The sequence below is a fragment of the Zalophus californianus genome, chromosome 12 (genome assembly GCF_009762305.2).
Source record: "Zalophus californianus isolate mZalCal1 chromosome 12, mZalCal1.pri.v2, whole genome shotgun sequence".
Lineage (NCBI taxonomy): Eukaryota > Metazoa > Chordata > Mammalia > Carnivora > Otariidae > Zalophus > Zalophus californianus.
Window position 1 is genome coordinate 97581964 of NC_045606.1, and position 14956 is coordinate 97596919.

Genomic DNA, 14956 nt, shown 5'->3' on the forward strand with positions numbered 1-14956 from the left:
GTAACCCCCTTTTTTTTTAAAGATTTTATTTATTTTTTGTCAGAGAGAGAGAGCACGCACATAAGCAGGAGGAGAGGCAGAGGGAGAGGGAGAAGCAGACTCCCTGCTCAGCAGGGAACCCGATACCGGACTTTATCCCAGGACCCTGGGATCATGACCTGAAGCTGAAAGCAGATGTTTAGCTGATTGAACCACCCAGTCATCCCTATAACCCTCTTTTTTTCCCCTCCTGGTCCCCCTTCCTCCAGCAATTACTGATCTGCTCTTGTTCTTATATAACAGTTTGCATTTCCTAGAATCTTATATAAATGGAATTTACCATATGCACTTTTTTTGTCCTGGATCCTTTCAGATTATTTTCAGATTAATCATGTAGTGTGTATCAGTGTCCATTCCTTTTGATTACTGAATAGTATTCTGCAATATGGATGTACATCATTTGTTTATCTGTTCATCTGTTGATGGACAGGTGGGTTGCTTTCAGCTTTGGGCTATTACAAGGAAAGCTGCTGAGAACATTGTGCACAGGACTTTGTTATGTTCACAGGCTTCATTTTCTCTTGGGAAAATACCTAGGAGGAGAATGGTGGGATCATATGGTGAGTAGTACGAAGCAGAAGTACCTTCCTCCATTCGGATGATTCTTTGCTCGGCTCTGGGCAGTTTCTCCATATATGTATGCTGATCATTACTCAACTGAAGACTTTGAGGAAGACCCCAGCCAACTGGTCTCACAGCTCTCTCTTCTCAACTCAAGGATTCCATCATGTTCTGCCTGGGTTCTTTCTAATGTCTCATCCTGGAAACTCTCTCAAAATAGGAAGCTGAGCAGTAGGACTCACTTCATTTTGTCCCATATCTCGGGGATTCCAGCCCTTAATTGCCTCGTATCTTGTGGTCTTGCAAACTATCATCTCATATATTTTGACTGCTTTTTCATTGTTTTAGGTGGGGAAGTAAATTCAATCTCTATGACTCCATCTTGGTCAAAAGCAGAAGTTCTTGAATTCTAACATGTTTCATTTTTTCCTATGTTGATTTCTGTATGAATCCTGCAATATTACCTTTCAGCTGAGCGATTCTTTCTGAGGTCATATGTAATTTGTGGATTTTCCTCTGGTGGAGTTTTCTTTTTCCTGTCAGTGACTATATTTTTTTATTCCTAAGATTACTCTTTGGTTCTTTGTGGTATCTGTCTGTAAATGCTTTATTTCCCCTGGTTGCATCTGATCATTACTGCTGTTTTTAATGGATATGTTACTTATTTTATATTGTTAAGAATATAAAACATATTTATTTCCACTGGTCCTCAATGGTTCTTACATCTGGAGTTAATTCCCATTGAACTTTTGACTTTGTTAGCTGACTTTGTGGCATTTGTTTTCTTTTCTGTGTTGAAATTTTGGTTTCCACACTCTTCTTGACAACCAGTCTCCCTGGCTCTCTGGCTCTGTCTCTCACCTCCTTTTCTGCTGGATAGTTTTGTGACTTTCTGTATTCAGCTTCCCACATCCCTAGTCCAGAACCACAACCTACATGGATGACCTTGCGCTTTTGTCTGGCAGTGTTATTAGAGAATCGTAAGTCCAGTCACCGAGTCAGTGGTGCTGAGCTCATATATACCTGTTTTCTAAGTTCCTTTTTTTAAAAGATTTTATTTACTTGGGGGGAGGGGGGAGGGGCAGAGGGAGAAGCAGACTGCCCTCTGAACAGGGAGCCCAAGTCCAGGCTCCCTCCCAGGACCCCAGGATTACAACCCAAGCAGAAGGCAGACACTGACTGAGCCACACAGGTTCCTGCTGTTTTCTAACTTCTCTGGGCACAGTCTCATCTAAGCCATATTTCTAAGTCAGTAGCAGCTGATTTAGTCTTGTTTCCCAAGCAGTTAGTCCTGGGCTAGTCTTTATTTTCAGCCCTGACCCAGGCTTCCTTTCTCTGACACACATGGAGAGACTTAAATTTGCCAGTATTCCCCAGGATCCAGTGCCCTGCTGCCTCTGTGTTTTCCCAGACCCTGACTCCAGCTAGCCCCTGCTTTGGTCCTACCCATTGCCTTGCATTTGGGTTGCATTTCTTGTGCATGGAGATGCTTATCTTATATTTTATCCTGGCTATGTCTTTTCAATTTTCTTTTTATCTATTTTATCTAAAAATACTATGTATTTATAGTAGAAGGAGGCCTCCAGGCCTGAACTCATAATATGATCTTGCCTGAAAGTCTCCTTTTCAATTTATTCTTTTCATCTGATACATATTTTTCAACGAGTTATTAAACGTAGTTCTACACTTAATTGAAAAAAATTTTTTCTACCTTTTTCTTTTAAATTAGAATCTAGGCTTATAATCTCTGGTGGTGTTTACAACCACCACTTGAACATCATGCTTATGCAGGAAACATTTATCACTAGAAAAGAAATTTCAAGCCCTCTCTTAAACCACCTACTAAGTTTTTCTTTTCTCTCGGAATTACTGGTTTATAAATTATAAAGCAGAAATAACCATCATAATTATAAGCTTTCACTAAGTTTAGAGGGCTAGTTGCATTCATTTCTCCAGGTTCTCTATTACAATGTATCACTCAAGTAACCCCAGTAGAATGGGACACTAGAATATAAACACTATGTATCTTTATAATACACACACACACACACACACACACACACACACACAATGGGTGTATGCATGTGAGAGAGAGAAAAAAAGAGAAAAGAGAAAGGGAGGGATGAAAGGAAGTGGAAGGGGAGAGGGAGAGAAAAAGAGGGAGGGAACAGCGTCCTTCCTGTCTAGGGAATGGTAAGAGTTTTACATAAGTGCACATCTTTCAGTTCATGCTAACAACTTTCTAGTTATCAACTGATATTTTTGGTTCTTTTATTTCCAAATAAGAGTTAGTGTTGTCTTCTTAGAAACTAAGAGTTTATGACTATTCACTATCTCTACCTCCTCTACCTTCTCTTCAACTTTGCAGTTTTTTTTCCTTTGAGCTATCGCAACATCCATTGGGAATGCATTTGCCCTCGTATAACTCTCCACAATATGCTGGGGAACACTTCTGTCTTATATACCATTTTCCCGAGGTTTTTGTGATGAAAGAGTTATCATCCTTAATCCTTGGATCAATAGAGGCTACACATTTCACAAGCCAAATGAACAAAGTAATCAACTTCCCCAAATTACACTGCTTTATAGATCAAAGAGAAATAGGAAACTTTCCATCGATCTTTCTACCATGTTCTTCACGAAAGCCTGACATTTGCCCTCCCCTTGAGGTTAATCACTATTCTCTCCACGTGTAGTTCTGCAAAGAAATAACTTTTAACTTACATTTTCCTTTCTTTTAGCATTTTGTTTCCCTTAAAGTTGACAATAAATTCTACTTTTTAAAGTAGTGAGATTAATGGGATTAAGTAGTTGTAGTTAATTGCCTCCTCATTGAAAAATTGTAATTCAGTAAAAATGAGTAACTTAAGAAAATTTATACTGGAATATTTTTTGAGGACTAGTTAGAAATATTCTGATTTCACTGAACAATTAATTGCTCACATTTACCCCTCTTCAGTCCCTGTAATAATCGCATATTTACTTCAATGACCAAATCACCCTGTTGCTTTTGGTAACACACAGAATTTTCTATGCAGTTAGCTGTAGAATTTTCCCTAAGTTTGGAACAATATATCTAACAGATAAGAAAGTATATTAATAATCTCTTGATGATGAGGTGTGTTATTATCCCAGAAATTCATCTACAGCTCTTCTAACATTTTACAGAATTCTAGGTAAAATAGGCATGTGGATGATAGATGACTATGGGGAATATCAGATACTACAACAGGGGAAAAACAGCATATAAATAACACACACGGACAGAGACAACGAACTCCCATTGTTAGTGAGCAGATTATCAGGAGATTCCAAGGAAGTATTGCAGATTGGATTCCCCAGGATATAAATTCTAAGATGGAGAAGAACATGTAGGGAATTTATTAGAGTACCTTTGGGATGGAGACTTGTGGAAGGTAAAGGGATGAAGTGGAAAGAGGCAGAGGGAGAAGTTGAGATGCAATCTACTCTCAGTGGAGGCTTCAACCAATTCTACAGACTGCCATGACCCACCAGTTTTCCCAAGTTGGGGCAGGAGGAAGGACTGCCCTTTCAAACTCCTGGTTGACCAGTCACTGCATGTGTACAACCCCAGGAAGGGGCATGCCCTTCATTACAATGCCTTTTTTTCACTCAGGAAGTTCCTCAAGAGGAATTACAGCTAACGACTGTCTCTCAGCAACTTTGAAATAACTGAGGTAATAATTCCTCCTGTCATAAACGAGGACCTGAATGGCACATCACAGCACCACTGCTAGAGGTAATGCTTGCAGTGGACATGCTGATACTTGAAGGAGAAGTTACAGTGTCTCACTTTTATTGGAACATGTCACACCCTTGTTTATATATCGTCTGTGGCCACTTCAGTGCTACAATTGGCAGGGGTTGGTAGTTCTACCAGAGGTGTATGGTCTGCAAAGCCTAAAATATTTGGTATTGAACACTTTATAGAAAAAGTGTGCTGATCCCTGATATAGGGTTACTATCTTCAAAGAATATTACGTCACTCCCTAGTAACCTAAGAAACTCAATACAGAATGTATTTTTTCTTGCCACCTCTCCTTTGTGCTAGCATAGTCTTAGGTTTTACTTCTACATCTGTTATAAACCCTCTAATTCATTGCTCCTGTTTTTCTTTTAAACACTCCATTAAGAAGGGTACCTGGGTGGCTCAGTCAGTTAAGTGTCTGCCTTCGGCTCAGCTCATGATCCCAGAGTCCCAGGATGGAGCCCTGCATTGGGCTCTGTGTTCAGTGAGGAGTCAGCTTCTCCCTCTCCTTCTGCCCCTCTCCCTGCTCAGAGTCACTCTCTCTCACTCACTCTTTCCAAAATAAATAAATTAAAAAATCTTAAAAAAAAAACTCAATTATATTTTTTTATTTTTTAAAGATTTTATTTATCTGACAGAGAGAGAGAGAGCAAGCACCAGCAAGGGGAGCAGCAGGCAGAGGGAGAGGGAGAAGCAGGCTCCCACTGAGCAGGGAGAGCCCGATGCGGGGCTCAGTCCCAGGACACTGGGATCTTGACTTGGCCAAAGGCAGACGCTTAACTGAGCCACCCATGTGCCCCCACTCAATTATTTTTTAAAGAAATTTGAAAACACAAATATTTTATCTTCACTGACATGTTTACCATTATTAGCATTCATTTCTTCATGTAGAAATGAGTTTTAATATGGGAAATTTTCGTGGAGGCTGAAAAATTTACATTTCTTCTACCTATGGGTGATGAATTCTCTCAGCTTTTGCCCTAAATATCATGTTACTTTCACGTTTAAAGGATATTTTTGCTGGATACAGAATTTTAGATTGACAGACTTGTTTTTTCCTTTCCTTTTCATCCTATCAGATGTCATTCTTTTGTCTTTTGCTTTGCATCGTTTTTGCTAAGATGTTATTACCCTCTGGCTACTTTTGAGATTTTTCTCTTTAGCATTGTTTTTTTACCAGTTGATTATGATGAGACTTGGTGTGTTTATCTTTGTACTGATCCTGTTTTCAGCTTGAATTCCTCAGATATCTGGGTTTACTATTTTCAACCACTGTTTCTTCAAGTGTATTTTTAGGGGTCCCTGTGTGGCTCAGTGGGTTAAATATCTGATCCTTGATCTCAGCTCAGGTCTTGATCTCAGGGTCATTAGTTCAAGTCCTGTATTGGGATCCATGCTGGGCATGAGCCCACTAAAAACAAACAAACAAACAAACAAACAAAAAACTAGGAAAACCTGGTGACTAAGTCGATGGAGTGTCCAACTCTTGGTTTTGCCTCAGGTCCTGATCTCAGCGTCCTGGCACCCAGCCCAGCATCGGGCTCTAGGCTCAGTGAGGAGCCTGCTTAGGATTCTCTCTCTCCCTCTCCTCCCTCCTCTCTCTCTTTCCTTCCCTGCCCCCTCCAAAATTTATATAATATATATATTATATATATTTCAGAAACTTCCATTTTGTTCTCTTTAGTTGTATATTTTCCCCATTAATATCTCATATTGTTCATTCAATATTTTATATTTTCTTTCAAATAATGGAACTAATTTATAAGCTCAGTTTTAAAGTCCTGGTCAACTAATTTCATCATCTCTGTTATTTATAATCTATTTCTATTGACTGACTTTTCTCTGGTTTAATTCATTTTTTCCTTCTCCCCCAAATGTCTTATATTTAAAACAATTTTTATGCTGGACATTACGGATGCTATGTTGTTGAGCTTCTGAATTTCACGGCCTTCCTTAATGAAATGTTGAGTTTTGTCTGAGCAAGGAGTTAATTTATTTGTAGGTCAGACTGATCTTTTTTCAGGCTTTTTACCAACATTTATTCAGATGTGTCCAGAGTAGCCCTTAGTTTAGGACTAAATTATTCTAATCTTTCTGAGATGTCTGCTGAATGCCTAGCCTTGTTCAACAACTTCTCTCAAGTGTGAAATTAAATTACCTCCCACCCTGGACTCCCTTTGGTTGTTCATTTCATAATGGCCTTTACCTGGTCTTGTGGAGTCTTGGTCTGCAACTACACAGCTTCCAATTCATACAGAATCTGGACTCCAGAGGCTCACTGGTGATCCCATGCAGATTTCCAGAGCTCTTTCTCTTTAGAGCTGCCCCCTCCTGGTACTTGTCCTACAAATTCCAGCTTCCTCAGGAGATTTGATTTTGATATGTCTCCATCTCATTGACACTGTTGTACTCTGGGATGCTCTTTCATATGCCACAATCCAGAAAGTAAACCAGGCAGAAAGTCAGGAAGCTGGCAGGTATTACCTCATTTGTTTATCTTCTCCTGTGGATCAGGGATCCTGTATTGTCCATTGTCTAATCCCTATAAAGGGATTATACATTTTGTAATTTTGTGATTTTTTTTTTTATGGCAGGAGAAGTATTCTATCATAGCTGAAAGCAGAAACAAGCCATGTAAACATCATTAAGTGAATGATATATCTGTGATGATTTGCAAAATGATTTCTATTATCACAGTCCTCATAGAATAAATTCTTTTATTGTCTCTTAGGTTTTTTATTTGTGAAGTGCTGCATATATATGTTGATACACTGTACATGGAATAATTTCTTGAATACTTTTCTACGATTCACTCCCATTAGTAGCCAAACTCACTCAAAAAATTATATTGCCCCTTAGCACTAAGCATTATGCCATATTTTCCATAATATATTTATATACAACCATAGTTATTTTATATGGTGGTATAAACTAAGAGTATTTTTCTATATTAATATTATTTTCCTAAAAATTTTGTTTGCATTTTTATTATTTAACAATTTTTTATATTTTACCAAAAGAAGTTTTACTTCATTTAGTTACTGAAATTATTTTCCTCAGAATGTGGTTATCAAGAGGCCTGGGTTGTATATCTCTTAAGGGTTAGTGAACACATTACCTGAGTAACTATATACCTTAGTTCTCATGAGTACGGGACTTAATATAAGATTAGACCTCCTCTTAAGAACGACTAGTATTCTTTGAACTCTGAACTTTTTAATGCAAAAGAGAGTTTAGAGTTGTGTATAAGTGCTTTTTGTTTCATTTATAATCTACTCAAACATAAAACCTCACATGAGGAATTAATAGATTGTTACATTTTTTTTCCTAGTGATTTTTAGTTGAAGAATTAATGGTAAATTGATCAACCCTCAGCCAATTAGACTTTGACATGTACTAATAAGATCTAATTGAGGAATTATGAAGACATTTGCTCAGGAGAAAATGAGCACATAATTACACTATAAAGAGGTTAGAGTATCAATGTTACCCACCTGGAAGAATATTAGTTGAAGTCCCAGTGGCATCTATAAAGGACATTCCATAATATATCTGTAGAATGTTGCACTGCTAAGGCCAATTAAAAGATGTAGAATAATCCATAGTCAATTGTAGAACTTCAACTCTAAATATCCATTTTCCTCTCTTGCCTCGACCTTCTTCAGGTGCCGGGGGATGGTCTCCATCCGACAGTGACCATTATCAATGGCTTCAGGTTGACTTTGGCAATCGGAAGCAGATCAGTGCCATTGCAACCCAAGGAAGATACAGCAGCTCAGACTGGGTGACCCAATACCGCATGCTGTTCAGTGACACTGGGAGAAATTGGAAACCCTATCATCAGGATGGGAACATCTGGGTGAGTCACTGTCAGAAATGCAAACACAGAACCTTGTGGCAGATTTGTGACCCGAGACCCTCCAAGTCCTGGCACAGTTTGGGGATGTGGAGAGGGTTGGGTGTGGCCTGGCTGAAGGTTGATCATGCTATTTTTGTTTCTTGTCTTTGTGTTTGTGTCCTCTGGTACTTGCTGAGAGAGAAAAGAAATGTGAGTGAAGCCAAAGGGGGGGAAATGGATCTAAATCCCAGTGTGCCTTGCCCCACCCCCTGCCTTTCCTAAATGACGGAAAACCCTTATCTTGCAAAGTGGACGTGTCCCCTTCCCTGGTTTCTAGTATATTTCATAGAAAACAAAATCTCCCAATAAAACTGTGTTGAAACCTGGGGGAAAAAAGGTAAATAATTTAATGATAATAGAATACTAGAATTTCTTTAAACACAATATTTCAAGTTACTATATTTTTGTCTGGAGTACAGATCTGAAATGGTACAAATTGTACCAAAATACTGAACCATGAGTTAACGAAGTAGAATGAAAAAAAAATTCCTGACTTAGGTTTTCATTCCTTCCTCCCCCTCATTCTTACTTGCTCAGACTGTTTCTGTTGAAGATATTTAGTTAAATCTTTAAAGAACAACATGGGAAAAGGTCTACTGCCCACAGGGTTTGGGTGAACTCACAGGCACTGGGCAAGGGGCTGTGTACTCTGAAGCACTTTACTTCCTGCCAGAAGCAAGTTCAGTTTTTTATTTTGTTTTAATCCAGGCCTGTTCAGATGAAGTAGCATTCACTGAGCCACTGACCATTTATGTATAAAGTGAAAAATAAGGTAGAAAAAAATGGTTTTCTTTTAAAGAAAAACCTAATGGAAGACCAGCCATAGCTCTGGAGCACATCAAGTACTACGCCGAACATCCCCTCCCCAGTTTTGAATATTTTAAAATATTACGGGTCTTCACTCTGAGGTGTATGCACTTGTCGATATTTGTCTAGTCAAAGCCATCAGGAAGCCATTCATTCACTCATTCATTCATTCTTGTTAATTGAAGAAATAGTTTCCTCTGGCTGCAGTTTCTATCCAAGGTTAAGGGCAATGGGTCTCAATCTGAGCTCTCCATTTGAATCACCTATAGACGCTTTAGAGTATATGGATTCCAGGTACATCCAGACCAGTTAAATCTGAAGCATGTAAGTAGAAATTAGATGAATGTTAATGATTACTTTTTTTGAAGATAGAGATCTTCAACTCAGGTAAAATATTGAAATTACGAGAATAATTTAGAGGAGTAGGAGCAGTGATTTATGGCAAGAAAAGAAATGTCCCATACTATATATTATATATAATTATTATATTAGTGGCTTAGACCCTTACTACAGATCTATATTCATTTTCCTCTTTTATTATGAGAGAAAAATAGTTTAAACCATTCACTCTTAAAATATCTCAGTTAAGTTGGAAACTTGTGTGTATCCAATCAAATGTTCAGCACACTTGAATAAATTACTTTAAAATACTAAATTTTGAGGGATCTACTTTAGTTTAACCAAAATTAGGTAAAGCCATCAATATTAAACGGGAAGAAAAAAGAAGGAGTAAGAAGAAAGTCACTTTTTAAGTTGTGTTCTTCACGGTATTAGGTAGAGCACTGGGAATTTTCAGCCTGATCAGGACCCATTCTTAGAGAATTTATATTTTAAAAAATCCTCAAGTAATTTTTGTGGGTTGACAGAGTTTAGAGCTCCTAGTTTGGGTAGGTGGTCATTTCTACAGCAGTATCCAATGATCATAACTGTCATGTAAAATCAGGATATAATGTTCTGATAATAAAAATTCCTCCAGGGGCGACAGGGTGGCTCAGTTGGTTAAGTGTCTAACTCTTGATCTTAGGTCACATCTTGATTTCAGGGTCATGAGTTCAAGTTCTGTGTTAGGCTCCATGCTGGGCAAGGAATTTACTTTAAAAAAAAGTCCTCCAGAGTTGTTCTTTATTTCATCATACCATGATTGTATGACCCAAAAGTAGTTGTTAACTGGGATGGATAAACTGTAGGAAGCAAGGAGAAGGGATAATGTCTCTTTATGGAAAGTCTTCATCTGACAATTAAGATAATACAAAGTCTCAAGCCCAACATATAGAAAAGTGATTTTCGACTCTGGCTATACAATAGAATAACCTAGAGAGTTTTAAAATATCTGGATGTCTGGGTCCCACCTCCAGAGGTTTGGTTTAGTTGGTCTATGGTGCAGCCTAGGCATCAGGATTGTAAAGTTCCCCAGGTCTTTCTAATGTACAGCCAACATGGAGAACCATATTTTAGATTGGTTTTTGGCCCATAGGTAAAGTGGGGATGGAAGAAGTTTATTGTAAGACACAAACAAATATTAGAAAATTAGAAAAGACCTTCCTCAAAGCGTAGAGGAGAGAGAGAGACTGACCAAACAGACCAATCAAGTGGGAGTAGACAATTTAAGGCTCAGATCACAAATTCTTCCAGGAAAAGATTCATTATTTTCTAACTCTCTGTGCATTCTAACTTAAAACCAGATTAGCATGTTGGTGATATTATTTGAGGGCTGCAAACCAGACTCCAAAGAATCTTCCACATTTCTGTTTTTGTAAGGTTTTCGTCCCACAATTGAGAGTGTCAAATCCTCTCCTATCATAATGCACTAAAGTAGTAATACAGATAGCTGGTAAAATGCAGAGGCATTTGGGTTTTAATTTACTTATCAGATGCTTAGCAATTAGGGATAGTTCATTCTGACTAAATACAGAGACATAAGTTCAAAGAGCTAAGAAAGGTCGAATTTTCCAGGTTGACTTGGACTCTCTGGGTTTACATAAAATACTAGGGGTTGAGTGAGAGAGACAGGGCCATGCAATGGAAATATCACAGGTAGGCTCCATCTCCATACATGGCTCTCAGCCTTTTCCCATGGTGTTCAGAGTGTATTTTCCACTGTTTTCTGCCATTCCGGTGTTCCTTTGGTTTCTTCTTTTCAAATCCTGTATTTTTCATTAAAACTAAGTATGTGATGAGTGATTATTTCTAGATGAAACTATAGTGAGCCAATTATGAGATTTCAGAAATCAAAACAAGTTTGAGACACAAACTACATACTGTGAAATGTTTTTTTTAAATGCCAGTGAGCCTACAACATAATGATTACATTCCTTTAATAACCTACGACAGAAATGGTTTAATCCTCATTAATGTGAAAAATAGTCCCTTGGTTTGATGTAGTCTAAAAGAGATAAAACTCATTGTTTTCTAAAAATTCTTGAGTACTTTAAAGCTTGTCTTTTTTTTTTTAAAGATTTTATTTATTTATTTGAGAGAGAGAATGAGAGAGAGAGCACATGAGAGTGGGGAGGGTCAGAGGGAGAAGCAGACTCCCTGCTGAGCAGGGAGCCCGATGCCGGACTCGATCCCGGGACTCCAGGATCATGACCTGAGCCGAAGGCAGTCGCTTAACCAACTGAGCCACCCAGGCGCCCCTAAAGCTTGTCTTAACATGCATTAGATGATTAAAATTTAGCATTTTCAAATCTTGACCAAAAAATATACTTTGGACATAAGTTTATGAAAAATGTAATTAAATATTAAATTTTCTTTTAATCCAAATACTGCTTAACATAATGTATATTGCACTTAAATAAAGGAGATATCTGAGGTTGCCTGCATGGCTGTCAGTTAAGCATCGGCCTTCAGCTGGGGTCATGACCCTAGAGTCTGGGGATCCAGCCCCACATTGGACTCCCTGCTCAGTGGGGAGTCTGCTTCTCCCCCTCCCTCTCCCTCTGCCTCTGCCCCTCCCCTGCTCATGCTCTCTCTTTCTCTCTCTCAAAAAAAAAAAAAAAATAGGTAAGATCTTCATAAAAGAAAGAGATTTCTGGCATAGATTTTGAAAGCTGTTTGACGGACAGCACTCTATACAGTGGGAAGTTTCAGATTGTCGAAAAATGTTTAAGCTGATACAGTTACAAAGTTGTTTTCCCTGTCCATCCCTAAAATGATTGATTACCTGAGAAGGATGAAAAGCAATGTAAATTCAATCACTTAAGTATCGCTTTTAATAAATCCCAGTGGTTAGTCTTTCTATAATTACAGGAGGGATGGACAACACAACTAATTTTATTATAATATTGTTATTAAATGTCCATATGGAGAATCTGAGTTATTTTATGACCATTGGATAGTGTTAAAATAAGTGAAAAAAAGGCATGTCAACGAGAGATTATGACAATTTGACAGGATTTTAAAATCATTATCCTAACTTTAGAATCTATGAAATGATAATGGCTCTTGAAAATATTCCTGAAGAATAGTTTAATTGAATATTTCATACTAAAAGAGGTGAGTTGTTAGATGTGCCTAACTAGTCAAACCTTCTCATTCCTCATTGATAAAATGAGGCATAAAAGAATTCTTTATACTTTATCCACAATGCCATCTCCTTCTATTCGGAATTTTCTTTCAAATGTAGAAGAAAATTCTGTGCAGATTGGTAAAATTGCCCACCCCCCTGAGAAATCATTGCATTTACATAGTCCACAAAATCTAATTTGCATACTGCTCTGGAGGTGTTTTCTGGTTACCTAAATATAATCTGTAGGACAGAGAGGAAGTATGCCGTATGAGCATTTCTTATCAAAAGTCCATTCAGCATCACATTAAATAAGAATTCCAGCAGATTTTTGCTATGAGGCTGCATTTAGTTTTGCTTGGGAAATTCAATTACCAGTTTTTGAATGCAGATATTTGGAGCCAAATTAGGCACTTGAAGTATTAAGAGTGAATGTCTTCCTTACATACCATTATTGTTTTGCAGAATAGTCATATACCACAAATTTACCTGTAATGTAAATATAGATTTTCTTCTTCTTTTTAAAATTTGTTTATTAAATGATGAGCAAATATTTATATATTCCTAGTGATTTTTTTTAAATCAGTTTTTATCCCTTTCATTAATAGTAGACAGGTATCAAACTGGGATTAGTAACCACTGAATATATTAGATGGAGAATCCCACAGAACAGAAATGTTTATATTTAAATTACAACTTTACATATTTGTCAAGAATATAGGAATATAGAGGTTCATATTCTCTAAGCAATATTAAATAGAATATTAATTTGCTAGATAGAATAACAACCTGGGTCACTTACATGCTTTTTTCCACACATATACTCACACAGAAAACGTCATTGTTTCTAACAAGTTTGAAACATTTAAAAAAGCTAAAAAGCAACTAATAGCAGATGAATATATTAAATTCTTTGTTTTCCTGAATATCGGTAGCTTGAATCTGTATTCTCTACCTCCTTTTTAACCAACTATCTTACCAACTCATATCTAAATAATAAAAGTTCCTAAAACTCTTTGTAGATTAGCATATAACCAGGTGTTCAGTAAGTGAAAGCCAAGAGAGGGATTCAAAAGGCCTGATTTCAAGTATCTGGGTTCATGTATTTGGTCTATAAACTTGGAGAGGTCACTCTGTGCCTCTAATTCCTAATCTGAGAAATGAGAATAATGCCTCTTGGGAGATTTACACAAGATTATGTAAGTAAAGAAATTTTGCAAGCTAAAAAGATTTCGAAACATGTATGTTTTCTGTTGCCTATATAGAAGCATTCTATAAAACGGGTAGCATTCTAGTTTGTATACGAAACTAGGTCAGTATTTCTTTTTAGTGAGAATAGTCTGTGATGATAATTTCCGGAGTTTAGGCCCCCTCTATCCTTTTCAGATACATTCTACCTCTGTTTACTCTTATTCATGATTTAAAATATCTGAAAATATTTTAGGTGAAGGAAATGTGACTTAAAATGGGAAGGGGAATGTGGACAAACTTGGTCAACAAATGGAGTGGCCATTGGTAGGCAGTGCAGTGCAGGCTGGCTTGTAAAGCATGGCTGGTAGTCCTAGCTCTGTGCCACGTGCCTTTGCAGTGCTTATAACAAATTATTTGTTACCATAATGATGGCCGTGTGTCCAATGAGCCAGGAAAGGGGGGATTGCTTAAAAAGGAGTGGATTATTCTCTCCTATCTGCTCAACCATTTGTTGTAGTTGGTTGCACTAATTTTCCAAATCACTTCAAAATCTGTTCTAGTTATAAATGTAAAACGTAAGTATTTCACAGTTCTATACTATACTATACTTAGAGTCTTTCAAACAAATCTAGGATTTTTTCCTGCCTTTGAAAATAAGGAAGATTACCATCCCTCTTGCTTGCTCATGTGTCTTTCATCAGTTGATAACATCCCTTTCTTCACTTAGGACACTAATGCAATATTTTTTGCCAATAGATAGGATTTGTTTAAAAAATGCACATGCATTGTGGCTGCAATCACTTATGTAGGGAAAGGTACATTCAAAACAATTTTATGGATAACTTATTGAAAAATAAGACACATCAAAATAATCTGCATTAAACCATTTCTAAAATGGTTCTTGATATAAATGGGATATACATCTTTAGGACGTGCATAGAAAAAAATAATAATGTCCAGGGTGAATTTAGAATAAGCTTCTTATTTCTGTGAAATACATTTTTCTGTTTACACCCCTCTTAGGCTGGGTGATATTTTTCAAGTCTCATGAATTTTAATAAGTTGAGTGGATATTCCAGATTCTTTTACATATACTATAATGCCTCTAAGAGTGAATTTTGATCACCTTTCTAAATACACATTTGTATTAGGAGATTCTCATTTTAAGATGTCACAGGACTTTTTC

General features: G+C 37.3%; 1 protein-coding gene across 2 annotated transcripts in view; it reads left to right on the forward strand.

Moving 5' to 3' along the window:
• CNTNAP2 (contactin associated protein 2) overlaps positions 1 to 14956 on the forward strand; it is a 2031041-nt gene that overhangs the window by 664283 nt on the left and 1351802 nt on the right. For both annotated transcript variants that reach the window (XM_027574309.2, XM_027574310.1), the window contains exon 3: positions 8035 to 8228. In XM_027574309.2, the coding sequence (XP_027430110.1) occupies positions 8035 to 8228 (194 nt within the window). The remainder of the gene's footprint in view (positions 1 to 8034; positions 8229 to 14956) is intronic.